The sequence below is a fragment of the Sturnus vulgaris genome, chromosome 11 (assembly GCF_052056855.1).
Source record: "Sturnus vulgaris isolate bStuVul1 chromosome 11, bStuVul1.hap1, whole genome shotgun sequence".
In the NCBI taxonomy this organism is placed as follows: Eukaryota; Metazoa; Chordata; class Aves; order Passeriformes; family Sturnidae; genus Sturnus; species Sturnus vulgaris.
The window spans coordinates 13,334,191-13,354,448 of record NC_142253.1 but is presented as its reverse complement, the minus strand read 5'-3'; the positions used below and the strand labels follow the sequence as shown (position 1 = coordinate 13,354,448).

At 35.6% G+C, this 20,258-nt stretch overlaps 1 protein-coding gene across 4 annotated transcripts in view; it reads left to right on the top strand.

Annotated features, from left to right (window-relative positions):
* The window catches only part of CACNA2D3 (calcium voltage-gated channel auxiliary subunit alpha2delta 3), a 386,281-nt gene that overhangs the window by 181,839 nt on the left and 184,184 nt on the right, over window positions 1–20,258 (top strand). For all 4 annotated transcript variants that reach the window (XR_015806076.1, XR_015806075.1, XM_088171533.1 and 1 more), the window contains exons 10-11: window positions 9,794–9,883; window positions 13,603–13,716. Coding sequence is in view for 2 of the 4 variants with exons in the window: in XM_088171533.1 (XP_088027659.1) it covers window positions 9,794–9,883; window positions 13,603–13,716 (204 nt within the window). In the remaining 2 variants the exon portion in view is untranslated. The remainder of the gene's footprint in view (window positions 1–9,793; window positions 9,884–13,602; window positions 13,717–20,258) is intronic.

Genomic DNA, 20,258 nt, shown 5'->3' with positions numbered 1-20,258 from the left:
AAGTAAAGTTTCAGCTCAACACTGAATTCTGCTCAACACCCAGTGTGGCAGTTCCTTTGTGCTCACGCTGTCATTGATCTGTTAGAGGAATAGAGAGCACAGCTCTGAGCACATCCTTTCAACTGGGTCAGTGCTGGGTCTCTATGTTTGCCAAGACAAAAAGAGCTTTGATATTGTTGTTCTGATCTTTACTCCATTGCATTACTCCCAAGAGTTCTTTGCATTTTATCTGTGTCCTACAGAAATTATTCTTCATGGGCTTCTTTTATATATTTGATATTTACCACTGTAGGTATGTAAATAATATTTGGTTGCTATGTGGGCATGAATTGTTTCTAATAATTTAATGTTGAAGTCCCTTATTTGTGAGTTGTGATGCAGCTTTCAAAACGAGCACTTTATTGTGGGTGCATGAGATGAGCCACATGAAATCTGTGCAAGTTCTAGATGCAGACCTAAAGATTCAAATGTATTGCCCAGATGTCCTGTCTGGAATTATTCCTAGATTTAACCTTTCCATCATTCTGCAACTGATCAAAATGCAGATTACTCCACACCCATATGTTACTTAATGTCATATTTATTTTAATTGATCAAAAAGTTTTTATGCTCCCAGATGATGCTCAGATTTTATGAACAGAGCTCAATTTTTCAAAATAACTGAGTAAAAGTTGATATTTTGTTTTTCAGAATAAACGTTGATATAATGTCTGGTTAGCAAAATTATTTATTTATTTACTGAATAACTTTGTCCTTTGTCTATAAACTGAATAATAGATACAAATAATACATATAAATAATTAAATATGACCTTTTTTCTAGTTGTTTATATTAGTGAGGTAGTTCATGTTATGTCCTTGAAAGGCCAGAACTGGAGCAAAAGCCTGAGATAGGTAACATGTAATAGTTGGGTGCATTTGTATATACCATGACTTTGCCAATCTTCATTTCGTTCTTATATGTGAGCTTATATGTTCTTATATCATTTTTCTAGACAAAGTAATGAAGTTAAAATTTTATTTTCCTAAACACTAGAAGGCACAAAAGTTCCACTGTCCCCACTATGGCTCAGAGCACAAAGTAAAGATTATCCAAGGAGGCAGAAGCCACTTGATCCTACAGGAGTAATTCAGTTATCATGCTCCTGAACCCAGCTAAAAACAACTTTCTGAAATAGCTGGTACTGTTGTAAGATGTGATACTGTATGACTTGACTGTACTGACACAGCAAATTTACCTGGGGCCTCATCAAAAACTCACTGAACTAACTGGGAAAGTTTCTCTTCAATTCATAGCTGTGTGGTCAGGCCCATTGAAAAAAGATGTCCTAAAATGCTGTTCATGTGCACATTCCAAAATTGGTCTAGAGCTATCAGAGTATTTAGCTGTGTTTTGGAAGCCATCAAAAGTATTCAACTGTTTGGTTTGTAGCATTTTATTTCTGTGAGTATCAGATACACCAAGCTACTCCTGTAGGGTTTTTTTTTGTGTGCTTGTGTAATTGCCATTGGTCAATTGTAATATCAGGAAAGAAGTAGATAAAATTACACTTTCTCAACCAGACTTACAAGATAAATACTCCTTTGCAAGTTCGCTGGTAATAATAACAACTCTTTCTTTTCCTTTGTTTATGAAATGAGAAAAAACCCAAGAAAAATACCAAGACAAGTGCTGTGTTTTGTGGCTTTTCCAAGCAGTCATTATCAGCATGTGACCGTGTTTCTGTACTGGCAAAGCAGACCAGGAGATTGACAGGCAGTGTTTTGATACAATCTATTGTTTCACTTTACATATGTCTACATGTGCCTGATCTTTTTGAATTCAAACCTAGGTCTGAAAATGTAGCTGTGTATTTGGCTCTCAACTTTCTAGCCTTCATTTTTGTGTCAAATATTCTCCTCAATTGAATGGGTACAAGGATGGTCACACCTGTTTACTAACAATATAAGCTTTACTAGTATCAAAAGAAATACAAGTATTTATAATTTTTCTTTAGCTGGCAAATATCTATTCTCAAATGATAACTTTAAATAGAAACAATTAAGATTTGCTGTAATGGTATTTCATATTGCTATAGTTTTCTTTTATGTGGAAAGAGGAGATCTAGGTCACTCTGTCACTCTCTTATGCTGCTATTCAGTCCTGATATCTTTCTTAAGACACGTATCACTTAAAGCAGCACTGTGGCTGGAAACATGCATGGAACCAAATAGTTTTAGCAAACTAGTTTCCTATGCTAAATAAACTCGAATTTCTACCATTTTGGCAGTGTATTTCTCTCTCTCTCTCTTTTTTTTTTTTTTTCCTCCCTTCCTCTAATACATAAGTTTCAATGTAAGAAATTCCCATTAAGTGACCCTTAAGGAAAAAAGTCCCCCTGTGACATACACGGATGCACACCCCAGTTCTTGCTAACTGCATCTTGCTGGGTTCATCTGACATCACTTGCACCAAATGCAGACAGTTCTTAGAATCAGAGATAAGAAATTACTCTGAGATGTTTGGGGCTTTTAATCTCACAAGGAAAGCAGCTGTCTCAATAGCGACAAATAAAAATTGCACTCACAGGATTAGTACCCCAGTCTATATTTGTCTTGAAATTTTTTATTGAAGAGCTACTTTGCTGTCTGCAAGGCTCAGATGTTTTCAAATGGAATCTTTCCACTCTGAAGACATCCCTTAAACATGTTGAATGGCATTCTTTGAATCGCATTTGATCTCTCAACTTTAACAAAACAAAGAAACAATCTAGAAGAATAGCTGTCCTTATCAATTGCACTTCATTTGTAGAGAGCTAAAGGGCAAATCAGGCTTCTCAGCAGAATAAATAGGATTAAATTATACTGACTTGGGGCAGCCGGGCCAGAGACCAAATCTCCTTTCTGGGAGAGTCCAGGGTGATGTTTTCTCTGCTGGGAGGGCTCTGTGCCATCACACTCAGCCCTGCCCATGCCAAGCCCTTCCCCAGCCTTGGCTCTGCAAGGTTCAGGCATCAGTGGATCCTGAATTTGCCACCTGCAGCATCCTCCTGTAGGCAGCTGGGCTACAGCCAGAGCCTCTCCTGTTCCCAGGCACAGCCTGGGTAAAACGAGACCTGGGAGCATCTTCAGGGAATGGGAGGATTTTTTTTTTGTAGGCTACAGGAAACAGCTTCAGCCTCAGGGCTTACAGCAGCCTGGGAAATGAGTGCTTCTTAGGGGTGTTGGTGCTGAATATTCAGTGGGATTCCGGGTAGTAAATAACATGCTCTTTCCCATTCAGGGATGGGTTGCAAGAACTCTTATCCACAATGTTCAGGGAATGTAACAGGCTTCCACAGAGTCAGACTTTCAGAAAATTCAATTCGTCTTAGAAAAGAAAAAGAAAAAAAAAAAGCTGTCTGGTTTATACATTTTCTCATTGAAACACTGCCAGTCTCTAACCCCTCCCCAGCTCTTCTCTTTTTAGGACAGAAACAGTATTGTAAACACAGTGTTAATTCCACACATTGGTTCTAGAACACTTAGGATTATTTTCTGGATCACAGTAGTAAGGGAACTACTTACCTAAAAGAAGAAAATCCATTCTCATTAAAGTATGAAAAAGCATTTAAAGCATTGTAGCTCTCTTGTATCCACTCTGTGGTGACACTCTCCCTTCAGTAATGTATTTTAGTTTCCTGTTGCAAGCACCAGGAAAGATAATACAAAGCCAACTTCAGTTCCATCCCCCTCCTTTCATTTTTCTGTCTTTCAGGTAAGAACATAGAGCTGACATTAGAGTAAATCTGTACAAAGTGCACACAGAGGAAGGAAGCTGCATTTCTCTTTAAAAAATATCCCAGCTATTATTGATGAAGCATTCTTTTTCTCTAGAATATGCAATCTTTATTGCATTTGCATCTTTACTTAAATTAAGAGTTAAGATTCAACTGGAATATCTGAACTGAACTCTCTTCCCACAGCTATATTAGTGAGGGGTGAAAAGTTAGACTTCTTAATTTATATGATGATGGAGCTCAAGTTAGCCAAAGATCCTTGATCATGCATTGTTTTGTTAAGTAAAGAGAGCAGTCACACAGAAAATAAAATCCAGCATGAGTGCTCTTACCTTTGCAATGTTCAGCCCTGCTCAATGAATGTTTTGAAGACTGCTACAGATTTCATAGTGATTGGTGTAGTGAAAAACGTGAATATTTTTTGATTAAGCCAAACCACTAACGAGTTAGGGGTTACTTGATCAAGACCACTCCTTTGTTACAGCATTAATAAATGGCTGGTGCATTGCAGTAGATTTTTGAGGAACATCAAAGACATTTAGTATCATTCAGCATTTTAACGTTTGACACATCCATGCATTTTTTTGATGAGAAAGGAACAAAGGTTGGAGAAAACATGTTTTCAGCCCTGAATCTCCAGCATGTAACTTGTTTTTCCTATGAGAAAGTGTGAAGATACTTTGAAAGAAGTAATGGTTCTAAGCATCTAGACCTCTTCCCTCCCAGCTTAAAGAACAGCCAAGTAATGCAGACTTGAGTTGTAAATCTTCATTTAACTTTAGGTTTGTTTTTTTTACTGCTAGCAACAACCTACAAGGAGGAGATGCTAGTATAATTTGTATAATCTGTTTAGAAACTTCCCCAGGTTTTGAGCAAGTTATTCTATTACTTTCATGCAAAACTGCTGGTTCTGTAAGTGCTTGTTGTGTGTAGTTTTCAGAGCAATGAGGATCTAATGAAACCTTGAATTTCTGTCAGGTACACTTCAGTAAGCATTCTTCTTTTCAGAAACCTTGTTGAATGGAGTTTGCTTGATGTATTTGGAAAAGACAAAGTAACAACTTCAAATATGACAGCGATGTGAGTGGTGTTAATATGTGTACCATCAGTTTTCCTAAGATACATGTAGCTATCCCAGAACTAGAATTCTTACAAGACAGAGTGTTCAACTTTCATTTTACAATAGGAGAGTGTAGGAATTTGTTTTTGGAATAATTATAATGTCAGGTGGTATGGCAGGTGTCACTGTGTTTCCACTTACTTCTAAAAGTTTTCACAGCCTAGCAATTATTGTAAATTTTTGTGTTGGCACATACCTACAGTGAAGTTCAGTTTAGATATGTGGATATTGTAAGCTATCCCTAATTTGCAAAACTTGCTGTAAGTTTAGTTTATCACAAAAATTGAATCTGTAATTACATTGGGTGGCATAACTGAGGTTGAAATTAATCTGTGATCCTAAATATGGTTTAGTAATATAAAATACGCAAGGTATATTTGAATTTTACCAGACTATTTTATAATTTGGCATTAGTGTTAAACAGCTGCTACCTTGAAGTGTATCAATTTGCTATACACAAATTTAAAAAAGAGTGGGAAATAGTTCAGACACTATTCTGTCACCGTCTGCACTTTCTCCACAAATTACAAACATGTGGAACTGCCTATTTTAATACTAGTTTTCTTGGGCCAAGAGGTTTTCATCTTTGAGAAACTCCATGTTACAATTTACCTACCCCAAAGGAATCGGATGACAATCTGATTTAATGTAACTTCAGATTTGAAGTAACAATATTACAATATACATTCCTCTTTTATATGTTTTTTTAATGTACTATATGTGGGTTGAGGACATTTCTCCGTAAATGTTTCCAGATGAAATATATCATCTTCTAGATGCACAGATAGGCACAGTAACTCCAAACTAAATCAAGAACTTACCCCAGTGTAAATTCGAATGACAGAAATAGACAGATGTAATGTGTAACTTCCAAAAAGCTATTTTTCTATGCAATTACCAGAAATTAAATAACCAGAAGACTGATTCAGCAAAGAAGCTGAGTGAAATTGCCAATAAGAGGTTGGTAAATACAAATTTTGCATATTGAATTTTATTTAAGCAAATTAATTTTGCATATTTATCTATCCATATCTGTCAGATCTCAAAAAAAAAAAGATCAAATGCATTGCTTAGCTGTTAAAAACCCCCAAATAGCAAAGTCTCACTGAATTCTACTCTTATTTTAAAACTGTCAAGCTTTTACAGACCCTCAAAACTTTCAGGACCCCCCTGACCACTGAAATTTGGTCTGATGTTTTCTATTGCAGTGACTAATTTACTTAAGAAGAATTTAGTTTTAATCCAAGTATATTGAATCTTGAGCTCTTTGTTCAGCATTGTTTTTATGATTATTTTATGCAAAAAAACCCTCTTATTTTCCAACACAGTATGTTAGGAAACAGAAGGGGTTGGGTAACCATTACAGTAAGGTAACCTGTAATTGCCCTGACAAAGGATTTGGAATGGGGGGACGCCTAAATGCATTTTACACATGTGATGCACATTTATCTGTCAGTACATGTGGGTGAACCTCCCTGTGACACACCAGTGAACATCATTCTCCCACCTCACACAGGCCTTCTGATTGTTGTTTTTTTTTCTTTCTTGTTTATGTGCTGATGTAGTCTATCATCACAAATCTGATAAATCTTTGCCAAGTATGTCCCAGGACCATTTGGAGTTACAGCATGTGTGGATAGGCATGGGAAGCAATTCTAGAAGTAGCAAAGACTTGCAGTAAAGCTGACAAGGAAACCTGGAGGAATGCTGAATCCATTAATGATGCTTTTCTGTAGGAAGCTCAACCTTGTCAGACAGCTAATAGCAAATATCACACTTTTCCAGTGTAACTGTATGACCTCTGTGCATGTATTAGTTGTGAACTGTTCCTTTTTGGAATCAGTGAAAAATGCTTTATTCATTGGCTTGAATCCAATCTAATTTGGGTTTTCCTACTCATCATTAGTGGTACCTAATTTTGGTAAGCATAAGTAGGCTCTGATAAAAATTTGTGCAAGGTACTGGAATTCCTGTGCAGCTTATTGGCTTAGCAATAAAGAAATCAAAACTTTGTGGTTGTAGTAAAAATTAAACTCAATTAATTAATTCTGAAGCCCTAAAGTAAATAAAAATAATTTTAAGAACGCTTTTTTTTTTTCCTAGATAAGAGGGAAGAATAGAGATGGGGACTTGATTTGGTCAGTTTGTGAGAGTAAACTTGCTATTGGTTTCCTTCCATTTTGTCAGTGCCAGAGAGAGATAATATAAAGGGAAACAGGTTTCCAGGACTGCTGTAAACCATAGCCAGCACAACTTAGTGAGTGACGTATCTCTGTGTGTGATGCTTTAGGCAGTGTTCTCATGTTAAAGTGCATTAAAGCGACCTGTGAGGTTTTGTAATCTGTGTGCCACTTAAAAGCTGGGCCAGGCTCACTGTTGGGACAAGCTTTGTCATGATGCTGGGGAAAAAAAAAAGTTGGTATAATTCTGCCAATGTTTGCTACAGTGAGCATGAGTGCTGGGCATTTGGGATTGCCTCAGCTGGCATCTTCTGTCTTGTCTGAAATGGGCTGGTTGTCACAGCTCTTACCTGGAATTGGAGAATTGGAGCGTGGTTCTCTGTGATCATGTGTCATTACCTGCTTTCAGATGTGTTTGTTTCCTCAGATGTCAAATGAAGATGGCTGTAGTTTGTTCTTTTCCTTTTGTTCTTTTTTGGAAAGGACAAAATATTGAAGATCATGGAGTATTCTTACATTATTTTGATGGAGGCCAAAGAATTTTCCCGATGGTTGTGCAGACACTGGACTCTGTTGTTTGCTTGGAGGGTGACCACTTTCAATTTGCTTCCAGAATATAAAACTTTGTCCTCTTCATGTGATCACAGATACCAGTCAGCTTGCCTCATCTCACTGAACATTGTGAGGCCATTAGAACAGCCTGTAAGATAAGAGACAAGTACAAGGATTTAGTTGCCTTGGCGTTTCCTGAGAATTGCCACCAAATTAACAAATTATTCTTCAGGTTTTGTATGGGCTAGATAAATCAATGTCTCATTTTGGCTACAAGTTTGACAGCTTCTGCCATGAAGGAAAATTTCAGTTTCTGGCATTCATCCCAGAAGAGTTTCTAAATTGCCTGAATGATCTGGAATTGGGAAAGGAAAATCAAATTCTTGCCTGTATTCAGATTGTCCCCTCCACCTCCCTAACTTTGCCTGTGTTCTGAATCATGAAAAGTGCTCTGAATGTGTGTCAGCTCCCAAGCAAAGATTTGCTGAAATATATTGCTTAACTTGAATTATTTGAATTCATTAACTCTTAAATCCTAGTAAATCAAAAGTAGGAGACTAAGGAAAGAAGTAACAAAAATGCAAGTTGCTATCATATTCTGACAGAAAATTATACCTAATCCCCAAAGAATGAAAACTTAATGTAATCATCTGACCAAATATGATCCCAAATCCCTACAGTTGTTCATTTAACTGTGAGGCTTAAAAAGGGGAATACACCAGGGTGTACCAAAAATGCTTTCAACAGCCTCATTGTAAGAGAAATTCCAAGTTCAATCATAGTAATTGGTTATGAATTTGTCCTCTTTTTCAGTTATGCCAAAGCCATATACAACAGTTGTGTGATTTTAATGTTCTGTGTAACTGTCCCATGACACATAGAATATGAAGGACATTAAAACCACCCTGGGTTTCTTCTCATTTATATTCTAAATCTATCCTGATTTACCTGCACATGTGGATTTATATCCTCATTCTCCTCAGCTCATGTCTTTCAGACACTTCTGGATGATCACAGGCACCTCCCCAGCTGAACACTTCTGTGCTTCCTCACACAACTTCTGTGGAGCTCTGACCCTGTAATTTTGTAATCAGACATCAATGTCTGATTGTCATAATTGTCTGCCTAATTTGCATTCAGAATTACCAAGATTATGCATGTCAATTAGGTATATGAGTCTACAATTAGATATTGCACATTCTGGTATTTGCACATGGAAATTAAGCATACAGTTGCCTGGGAATGTGTGTGCACACAGTTGGACAGACACCCCAATCAAACAAGGGCTCCAAAATTACAGCAAAAAGAGACTGAGATAAACCAGTTTATTATTGAAAAGAGTTCTTTAAGTTGTAGAGTAGAAGTATACTTTTTGTCTAATTAAGAGCTGGGGATTCCAGCTTTTTGAGATCTGTTGGATTTCTGAAAGTGGAGTTAAGGTGGTTTTTATCTCATTCTGAAATCACATATTCTTTTTCTTTAAACTGATATTTCTGTGGTATATGTCTTGCCCTGTCATTTTTTCTCCCCTAGTTGGGTTGAAATTCCCTTTTCTGTTTTGCAGTTGTTTTGTACTTTTTAGCCAGTTGTGAAGTCTGAAATAGCACTTCACAAAAGCATTGCCTCCCCGGCTATTTCCCACTACATAGATCTTCAATTTCTTCTTACAAATTTATAACCTTTTCTTCTTGTGTAGAACAGTTTTTAATAAGTTTAATATTGACACTGATAAACTGCATTTATACTTCAATGATCTAATGATTAGAATCTACCATCTTTTAGAGCTGAGTACTCTAAGCTAAATTAAAGAAAGAAGTATTTTTATTAAGTATCAGATTCCAAAATCCCAGAGGGAAAACAGTTAGAAATTATACAAAATTATTATACAAAGTGAAAAGAAAATATGAAGATCTCTAAATAGAAACACAAAAAATCAAAACAAAATTATTTGATTGAATAAGTAGCCAAAAATGTGATACCTTTGCTTTATTATTGTAGTAGCACATCCTTAGTTTAATGTTACTTAAAAAGTCAAAAAGGATTAACTGGGAATTATTTTTTTAATGAGTGTATGTTCTCATTTAAACCTGGGAAGTCAATCTAAAGTATTCAGAAATCCTTAATCATCTACAAGTCTGTTGTAACAACATTCTGACATTTGAAATCTTCTTGTTCATATTTCAGCATTTCAGGGAACACCTTGACAAACTTTTTGCAAAGGGAATTGGAATGCTGGACATTGCTTTAAATGAAGCTTTCAATATGCTCAATGAAGTAAGTTCATACTTTTTAGAACCTTTTTCTTTTTCACCTCCTTCTTGTTTTCCCTTTTTTCAACTGAGTTTATATTTGTGAAAATGTTTTAAAATGTTTCCTGAAGTATAATCTTGTATTTTGTGGAAAAAAATACTAAAGTGTGTTAGTCTGCTGGAACATGAAAAAAACTCTTCTAAACTAAGTAGCAAAGTGTCTTTTGATTGAAGGATGTGCCTTGGAAATAAGAGCTCAAACCCAAATATTCTCAAAAAAAGTTTGACTTGACAAGTGTGCCTGCCTTTATGCTGTGTGATCCTAGATTAATTAATGGTTCTAATTCCTGTGTATTCATCTTGAAGGGCAATATTGATTGATTCTTTTCCAGGCATAAAATCCTAAAATGAAAAAAGGAGTATCTTCTTCCACCCACTGCTCATGTGTTCAGTTAGACAGTGTGGAACTAATGCCTTCATGTGGTGCATGCCAAAAATGACAATGGGAAAAATGTGCATGAAGTAAAGGACACTGTAGTCTGTTTTTATAGGTTTTATTGAGAGTTGTGGACACCAAATAGAGTCTTGGGAACCTGAAAAACATTATGAGTTCCTCAGTGCAAGAGATGTTCTGTGCTAGTCCTCCAAATCTGTGTAAACTGAAAAAAAAAAATCACATTGCAGGGAGTGAAGGAGAAGACCTGAAACAAGATCTGGTTTGCTTTGGTTTAAAATCTGTGAGGTAACTGGAGTTATAATGATGGATATGGTATAAAAATCTCATTAGATAATCTGATAGTTCTGAGAATAAAGGGATCTGAAATCCCATGTGCTGAATTGTACCCATGATGAGAGATCTGTAAGATCATGATGGACTGTGCTACATTTATGTTCAGCTCTCTTCAAGGGGCTGTATTGATTGCTTCTATTTATACTTTAAAAGGAAGTATAATAGGTTCAATCCTTACTGTGTGTAAACTTCCAGAAATGCCAGCATAAAAATCTCTTCCATTTTATACAGGCATATCTGCAAAGTCTCTGGGAGATTCAATTAAGCAGTCTAGGCCAGAGGAAAAACTACCAAATCTCCCCTTAGCAGAGCACAGCAAACCATTTTCCACTTTGTCTACAGGATGTGACCTTTATGTGCCAGAAGCCTATTCTTTGAATTATAGGTTAACTAAGGATGTCTTTTCTTCATTAAAAAAAAAAAAAAAAAAAAAAAAAAGTGGGTGAATGAGGAGGGGGAAGGAGTCGGTTTTTGTGTAGGAAAGAAAAAAAAAATAGAGAAAGCTTTGTGTTTCACAAATAAAGATCTGGTTGGATTTTAAAATGGTTCAGGGGTTACACTAATTAAACTCAGTCAATTTTGCCTTGCAATTACCTTTCAGTATTTGCTATGGTTGTCAAGACTTGAAGATGTTTGCTACTGATATCTTTGAAAAGCATGTTTAAAAATCCACTTCCAAATTCTTCCCAATTGTCAATTTATGCAGTGTACATTATACAGGGTAGGAATACAGAAGTGCTTGGTACAGTAGTTAGACACCTACTATGTCATGTGACAACTGCAATTATCTCTTTTGGTGACAAATGTGCTCTTTGCAGTGATTACCTTTAAAAAAAATCATAGCCAATTAAATAAAATTCTGTGACATTTCAAAGACTGTTAATCACAACCAAATGCTGTAAATGTCAGGATGCATTGAAATTTTTGCTGCTAACTGATGAATCACTGAGTTAATTGTAGTTCATCATAAGCCCCTTGTCATTGTTATTATTATGGAAAACACTTTCATCACTCTTGCTATTCAATAAAATTAAAAGTTTTAGACAAATATGAGAAGATATTACTCATCAAAGTATTTGAATTTAATCTCATTCTTCAAAATATTCAGATAACTGTGTAGAATAATGCAGATGCATACAGAGTGGTGTTTCAAAATAAATGTACAAAGGCATTTCCCCTTCATTAATTTCTCTTTTAAGATACCTTGCCCCTTTTAAAATATATTGTCCATGTGAGGAAGATATCTCTAGACAAAGTAACTTCACCTTTATGACAAAATAATGGCTGTAAGATCATGAAAAAATCCCACTTTAATAATTCTGGTTCTGGTTAAGACTGGGAAACCCACCATGATGAGAGAATTTTAAGGAGTGACTGCCTTGCAAATTACAGAGAGAGGAGTTTTCACCCAGGCAGTGATCACAGCACAGTTAACTGTGTCAATCCCCATTAGCTGCCCTTTAAGGCAGAGTGTTTCTCTTTGATAAAAAGCAGCTGATCTTGAGGAGAGATGCAGGGGATGGAAATGGTTGCTGAATGTGGGTGTGGTTATTCAGATACAAAAATGTAAAGGCAGAAAACACAGAGGACTTGTGGAACCCACCACCCACCCTTTTCTACTGCAAGCATTTCTACAAAGATGAAATTTTTAGGAGAACTTTTTAAGGAAAAGTGGGTTTTAAGAGTTTGGAAAAACAGTGAATATGTAAGGGCGAGTAGACTGTGGAAAGCTTAAAAGACAGAGCTGTTGGTAGTGCAAATCTAACCAGAACACACTGAATAAGTTTTCATGACTCCAGGAGCAGTCTGAAAGGCAATTCACCTCTGAACATAGGTACTGCTTTTTAAATGGGACTACCCTATTCTGGATCACAGCAAGGCTGGTGAGGTGGGACAAAGTAATTCTTGCTTGGATTTCTCAGCATCAAGAGAGGGGTGAGGTGATAGGATGAGGCCTTGCCTCAAATGTGATAATGTACATGGAAACCACAAGTAATTGTAATATCCCATTTATTGACATTTTCATAGCTTTTTTTTGAAGTGTTTATACAGAGCAATTAAAAATAATAAAAATAATAAAAAATAATAATAAAAATAATTTTACAACTTGGCTTTTTTTTTTTTTTGCTAAAAGATGATGTTTCCCCAAAGTTCCTTGAATACATAAGATAATACACAGAGAATAGAGGTAATACAAATAACCTATTCTGCAACCACTGCAACCAAAGCTAATGGAGACACATGGATTCAAAGTCAGAGCACCAACTCCAGAATGAAGAGATCAAAGCTCATATTATGACTCAGTCCAATGTATTTGCTCTTTGACAGGAGAAAATCCCATTTGTATAATGATGAAGCTTCCTTTGCATATGCCAGAGGATTGCTGATTGCTGTCTGAGTACCTGTGCTCAAGTACTGCACTTCAGCAGCCTGAATTATTTACATGTATTCATCTTGGGTAATAGGAGAATCTCAGAATATATAAATATGAACTGGGTTCTCCCAGATAAATATTTTAAGGAAAATAACATATGGAATGCAATCCTGAGTGAATATGAATGAATGCCATATGAATAGTCATATGTCTCTCTATGAGTTTTGTACCTCCTGTACTTCACAGAAAAGTCATCATTCATTACTTCTTTTTGTGTAACGTGTTCTTTTAAAATTATATTTAAATCAAAGCAAACCCTCTAGATGCATCAATACTTATCATCTATCAAAACCAGGAGAATACCATTTCAATTTTGAGTAGTGCTATATTTATGTATGTTTCTTATTTTTCAATTCACCAAGAATATGAAATCTATGATAAAATGTTTTCAGCCTGAATATTTTCGACTTCTTCTAAGGATACCAGAGATTTGACAAAACCCATGTTTATCCAGTGTGATCCTATCTACCCTCATACAACAGGACATATATAAATGTGTCTTTTTTGTGTCCTTTTGCAGTTCAATCACACAGGACAAGGAAGCATTTGCAGCCAAGCCATAATGTTGATCACTGATGGAGCTGTGGACACATATGATACAATATTTGCAAAATACAATTGGCCAGACAGAAAAGTAAGTATGTTATCACCTCTGCTGAATGGAAAACCCAAAGCTTCATATCTAATCTAAAGGGTATGTCTATTGAAAAGTCAGTAAGAATCTTTCTAATGATCTATAAATGATTTTGGATCACTAATAAGAAAAAAAAAAAAAAAAAAGATACATATATTGTGTTGCCTGAGGATAGAGAGGGCTTTTTACCGTGGTAATGAACTTAGGTTAATAAGATATAAAAGCACTATTTCCCTCCAGGTTACATTTTTGAGCATTATATAATCCTTCCCCTGAGACACATCATTAAGCATGAAAAAGATTTTCTTATTTCTCCCAAAATGCACATTAATCGATGCTTTTTCAAGCTAAAGATGGCTATGTACTGTGGACAGTGAGTGGCTTACTATGACACAAGAAAGAGCAGATGTAGTACTCAGTATTTATAATTTCTCCATTTGGCAGTGAGGGATAGAGATGACAGTTGGTAAGATTTTATTTAAAAATGAGTTTGGCTCTATTGATCTGTATAAAGAAATTTGCCCAGAGTGAAATTACCTTGTTATATAACTTGGAAATTTCACAGTAGGGCAGAAATGCCTTGAATTTACCTCATGAGGAAGCTCTAGTGGGCCTTGTGTCCCTAGTGTCTCTATGTGAAATAGTTTTATTCTACATTTTATCTCTGCTAAAGTAAGTTTTGGGACTATTTTAGGTAGTTTTTGTAATTCTTTGCCATGTTATATGTCTGTGGAAGCAACAACCACACATTTTGGAGTGCAGTTTGAGCAAGTAATTAATTAATACAACTGTGCTGCATGGGGTTCTGTAGTCTGTGGGGAAAAAAAATACTTGTTTTAATTTTCAGCTTTTAGTCATGTTTCTCTTTTACAGAATTCTGTTTATTTTCTGAGTGACTTCTCTAGCTCTGTTTTATGCAAACATATCGTTCCACTGGAAAGAAGGTGTAAAAGCTAAAAGTTTTGTGGCAATCCTTCCTCTCTTACTCAGTGGGATTCCACCTAAGTTAAGTCCTTAAATATTCCATGAGAACGTTTTACTTTACCTAGCAGAAAGGGGTGTTGAAGGAGATTCACAGAATCTCTCAGAAGGATGTGCCTCTGATGCCCTCTATTTTCTTTTTCTTTGGAGTTGGTTCCTCTCTTAAGAAGAAGAGACTGGGGGCAAACTCTTATCATAAGAAATCAGCAAGGCAAAGAATTCTCTGAAAGAGTCAGCTCAGTATTTTCAGGAAAACATGTGTTGTACATCTTTCATGTGCTAATCCACAGCTCTATCTGAGATAACAACGCTCAGCACAGCTGCTGCAAAGAGCAGCAGGAGAGGTTTCCATTGGGAATTCTTCTGCAAAAGCCTAACATGGAGAGCCCTGCCTTGTTTAGCAAGGACGTGGTGTCTGGGGAGCAGCTTTTAGTTAATATGCAATATTCCCCTCAACTCTTCTAAAAATATTTAATGTATTAATACAGCCTTGAAAATTGTATTTTAAGAAACATGTAGGGGGAAAAAAAAAAAATCGGTTTTTCCTCTTTTCAGCCTGAAATGTTTCAGTATGAAAAATGTAAAAGATTTCCATATGTACACTTTAATGCATTAGAGCTTTGAATGTCTTTGTTGGATTTGTTAATCTCGAAAGGAAGGCTTATTGAAAATGCAATATCCTACATATTTGCAGTGTCAGTGTGCCTAGAAATTATGCATGCCATGCACTTGAAATTTATTGCCTTTGCATTACACCCTCTTTATTGTCTCTAAAGCTGGTTTTTATATTTATAAATCACACCTTTGAACTGCTTGATAGCTTTTTTTCATGTACATTTTTCCCCTATTATCTATGTATCAGCCTGCCATCTTTCTTATAATTTATGTTTTTCCTGCATTTTGATACTGGGGTGGACAGGAAAAGGCAGTAACTCTAACTGAAGTAAATTCTGAAGTTTCTGTTTACCTCAGTTACCTGGTCAGCAAAGTATCAATTTCAGTTATAGTTGATCTAATGTTAGATAATAGTAAATGGTTAAATGGGTAAATTCGTTGCAACATAATCATCTTGTTCTCTCATAGGAAAAAAAAATCTTTATACAACTGTGAGGACTAAAAATTTGTCAGTGAGAATCTCTAAAGATGGAGAGTGAATACAAACTTCCAGGATATAAACAACAATTCATATTTTCTTCCTTTTTCCAAACCATTTATATCTTTGCAAAATATAGTTATAAAAAAAATATATCTACCATGTAAACAGGGAAAAGAGAACTTTATTACATATTATTGGAGATATATTCTGCCTAACAACTGATTGAAAATCATTTTCCTTCTGATAACACATTAAAATAAAATTGTGTTGCAATGATTAAGAAAGGGAATAAAATGGCTTCAGTTAAATCCCCAAAGTAGCTTAAATTAGGCAATTGAGGTTTTTGAAGGAAATCAGCCTGATATTTTGTATGAACTAGGAAATTATGACCATCAAAAGACTATTAAAAATTATCTTCTGGACTGTTTCCTTGAAAGAAGGAATGCTTTTGTTTTATTGGGTTTTTTATGAGTCTCTGTCTCCTTCAGCAAAAGAAAAAAACCTGAAAATATTTCCCCATGTTTACTTAGTATCTTCTGCTACTTTAAATGTAAACCTAGTAGATGCTATTTTTATAAAACACTATATTTTATTTATATGAGTAGTTGTTAACGTCTATTTCCTTTTTTTTATGAGGCCATACGTGCAATCTTAAGGAGCTGATTCTCACGCATTAGAAATGAGTTTGTGCTATATACATCATTTTTCTCATTCATGAAACTTACATTCAGTACTTTCAAATTTCTGTGATTCATTCAAGCCAACCCTGCCACGTGAAGTACCAAAAAGGGAATAATTAATCCACAAGAGTTAATAGATCTACACATCTCATATAAAAGCCCAGCTTTTCATCATGTAGCAGAAATAAGTATTTAAAAGGAATAGTGCCAAGAAAGTGTTTGTTTACGAGAGCTATAATATAGTTGCATTAATTTTATTTTTTAAGATGTCCTATTAAGTCTCAGAATATCTTTTTGATGTCAGTTGTACCAGAATCATGCTTTTATTCGATGTTATTACTCCTAATATGAGATACAAATGTATTATCAGAAACCAAGCAAAATACTGCACTTAGGTATTTCTCTAGGTCTCTTATTCTAATTAAAAAGGTTGAAAGGCCATGGGTAGGGAGGGGAGGCAGGCAGACAGATAGATGGAAAGATAATGCTTCAGCTCTGCTCCCAGAAGATAGTACCAGTAATGATCTTCTCTTAAATGAAACTGTCCTACTTCCTTTCTAATGGAAAATTCCAACAGTAACTAACAGAAAATTCCATGAAAATTACTCTGGTAAATGTTGCTGAAATGCCTTAGCACATCAAAAAATGAAATTATGATGAGATTAGAGATATTAACAGAGCTTCAAGCTTTCTCGGGTTCTCAGCTGAAAGCCATTTTAATCACTAATTGAAAATTAGTAAACTTGGAACAGAAAGTATCTACTTAAATATAATTTAACATATTTTGTCATTTTAAATATAGCAGGACTCTTCTCTGAATGTTGTGATATTGCAAAGGAAAATAATGCAGTAAATTCTCTTGCATGAATGTGTGAAGGAACAATTTAAAACCCTATTAACTCACTGTCAACTCCATGAAGTCTCATGATGCTTTTTCTCCACTGGCTAAAATGACCCAGTGCTTGCATAATTGAGGACTTCCCCTCTCCTCCATTTCCCCATTGTTTTTACATGGCTGTCAAGTTCTGTACTTCTACAAAACCCATCTATTCTTTGTTCTGGAGAAGCCCAAAAGCATTTCTTCCATAACTATGATTGAGAGCAGAGTCTAAAATCCCATTGAGATCAAGGGGAAATCAGTATTTCAGTTTGGGTACAGACTTTCAGTATTCTTTTCTCGTGCTGGTCAATGCAGCACTCAGGTGCTCAAGGAAGATGTCAACTTTGTCACCTCTAATGACACCTGGAGAGAGATGTTCTGCTCCCTTGGCCTGAGAGGTCTTTGCTTGACAATGCTGTACCATCTGTAAAATTTGGGGAGGAAAGCAAGAGAATAATTTGAACTCTATCCTCCCCTTTGGGTGTGCCCGAGTCTGAAAAGCATTTGCTTTCATAATTATGTGAAATAGCTCTGTGCTAGGGTAGATACATGCAAAACCAGAAGCACTAATTCCTCCCTAAGTCAAGTCAAATGGAAACCAAAATCCCGCCTAAAGTTTCCTCATTTTCTAGAATCAAATCCAGCAAGAGAATCTGGGATAAAAATACCTCTGTATCCAGTTACCTTGTTCGTTATTCTGCAGCCTTTCTTTTTCTGGGCAAGTAACAGGGAATAGAACTTCATCTGTCTGTCTCCTATTATTCTGAGGGCTCTGGGTAGAATTAATTTTGTATGGCACAGAAATATTTTCTTTATGCTTATGAACCATTACAACAAGGCAGAGATTTAAGATGGTTTCTATCATTGCTGAGACTTCAAGTAGGGTGAATATAAAGCATAACTTCAATCACATCTTTATTCCAACTGCTAAATGATTATGGTGCAGAAAGACCTAACAGCCAATGCTGCCTGTGTCTGAATGGAGCTGTTGAAATTAAAATATAAATAGTTCCATGACTTTTAAGTGTTTATACCTACTCTTACATCTGCTTTATAGGAAAAATTTCACAGTCTGGCAGGTCTCTGGATCTATATAGAGTACTTAAAATTATAATTGAATCCAGAGAGCAACACCTTAAAATTTGCTGGATTTAGGTTTGATTTCATAATAGAATACTAAATTTGCAGGCAATAATAATCAGTTAATATATAATAGCTCCTTAATTATGTGGGACTTTCGTGCATACTTTTACAGGATCAGTATTTATAGTACATTTAATAATATATGGCTTTCTTAAATATTTGGTCATTCCTGGTGAGAACTGGTCACTTGGTCACTAAAGCTCTTAATTCCAATCCGTTCATTTATATTAGATATCTATGAAATAAATATTTACATTTAACTGTTTTGCTTTTTAATGATTTTTTTTAAACTTATTTAGTGAGTTTATTTAGTGATCCACAGTCTCTTGGCTTCAACTGCTGTATATATGAAATAAATGTCTGAGCTTTGGGTATATGTAAAATCCCCCAAACATTTAGATTCTGACAGGAAAGAAGGCTTTCCTTACCCTCCTTTAGCAGAGGAAGATGAAAACATGGCATGAAAATGATCCCCAAGAAATTAAAGAGTGATGGGCAAACAGACTACAAGGGAATGGGGTGGCTGCATGGTGGCACTGCAGTGGTGACAAATCCCCTTTCTGTTCCTGTGCCGTGCACAGGCTTAGAAACCTTTCTGCAGATCTTTACCCAAGCCTGCAGCTTAGGAACGAGGCAGTGCTGGCAGCACGGAGCACTCGTACAGCGAACTGAGTGTCTCGTGTGCACTCCTGTCTGGATGTTATTAAACTGATTTTTTTCTGAGGGGTCTGACGTACTTTGGAGGGGGATGCCATTACTGCTACACAAACCTGGTGCTTTATTGCTGCTTATCTCAAGAACAAAAGAAGGTCCAGACACTTCGTAGGCCTTTCAAGCTATGATGTAACTTACATTAATTACTTATCTTTTTAGGCACTCCTTTAGTGTGATGAAAGATGGGGTATGAGATCAAACAGAAGTTTTTTATTTCAGGATAAAGAGAAACAACTCCTCACAGCTAGATTCCTGCTTCAAGTGTGATTTCATTTTGAAAAATAAAAAGTTGAAAAAAGATTTTATTTTGCCTTATTACTTCTCCTCTTAGAGAGAAATATAGGCTGGTTGGTCCTGTTTCGGTAAATACATTTTTTTGGTCAAAATGACCGTAAAGATTTCTACAAATTTGTCACTAGTATTTGTACTTGAATTCTTTTATATGACACTCAGAGAAGTTAAGACATCTTTTTCAGTCACCTATCAATTTAATTTGCCAGGAAGAAAATTATCCTGCAGTGTTTAAATTGAAAAAATGGAGAGATGTTTTTTGTGAAGATAATGGTAATTAAATATTATCCTCAGGATATATATAGACTGCCAGAGGAAGGATTACTGCTTGTTGTAAACAGTCACTTGTTGGCTAGAATCATAGAGGGACTAATGCTGTCTGAATGTTTGAAGAATTTTAGATGGAATGATAATTTATATCCATTGAAAATGCATATCAGAAGTGCCCTTACCATGCTAATATTTATGCTATAATCAGAAATAGATACAAAAGTGAATCAGCCATTAGTCATACAGAACACCTTAAAAGTAAGGGACGATCTAAATGGAGAATAATCCACAATTTAAAATAGATTATCCAAAGTACTCTTTGGGAACTCATGATTATCAGTAGCAAAAAAATCATTCTTTTTCCTTGTAAAAAAAGAAGTTAACTTTTATGTATTATGTAGACATAGAGAGATCAAAAATTTGAGATAAAATAGGTGTCCATAAAAGGTGCCTAGATGACTACAACTAATCATCATTTGCCTCTGGC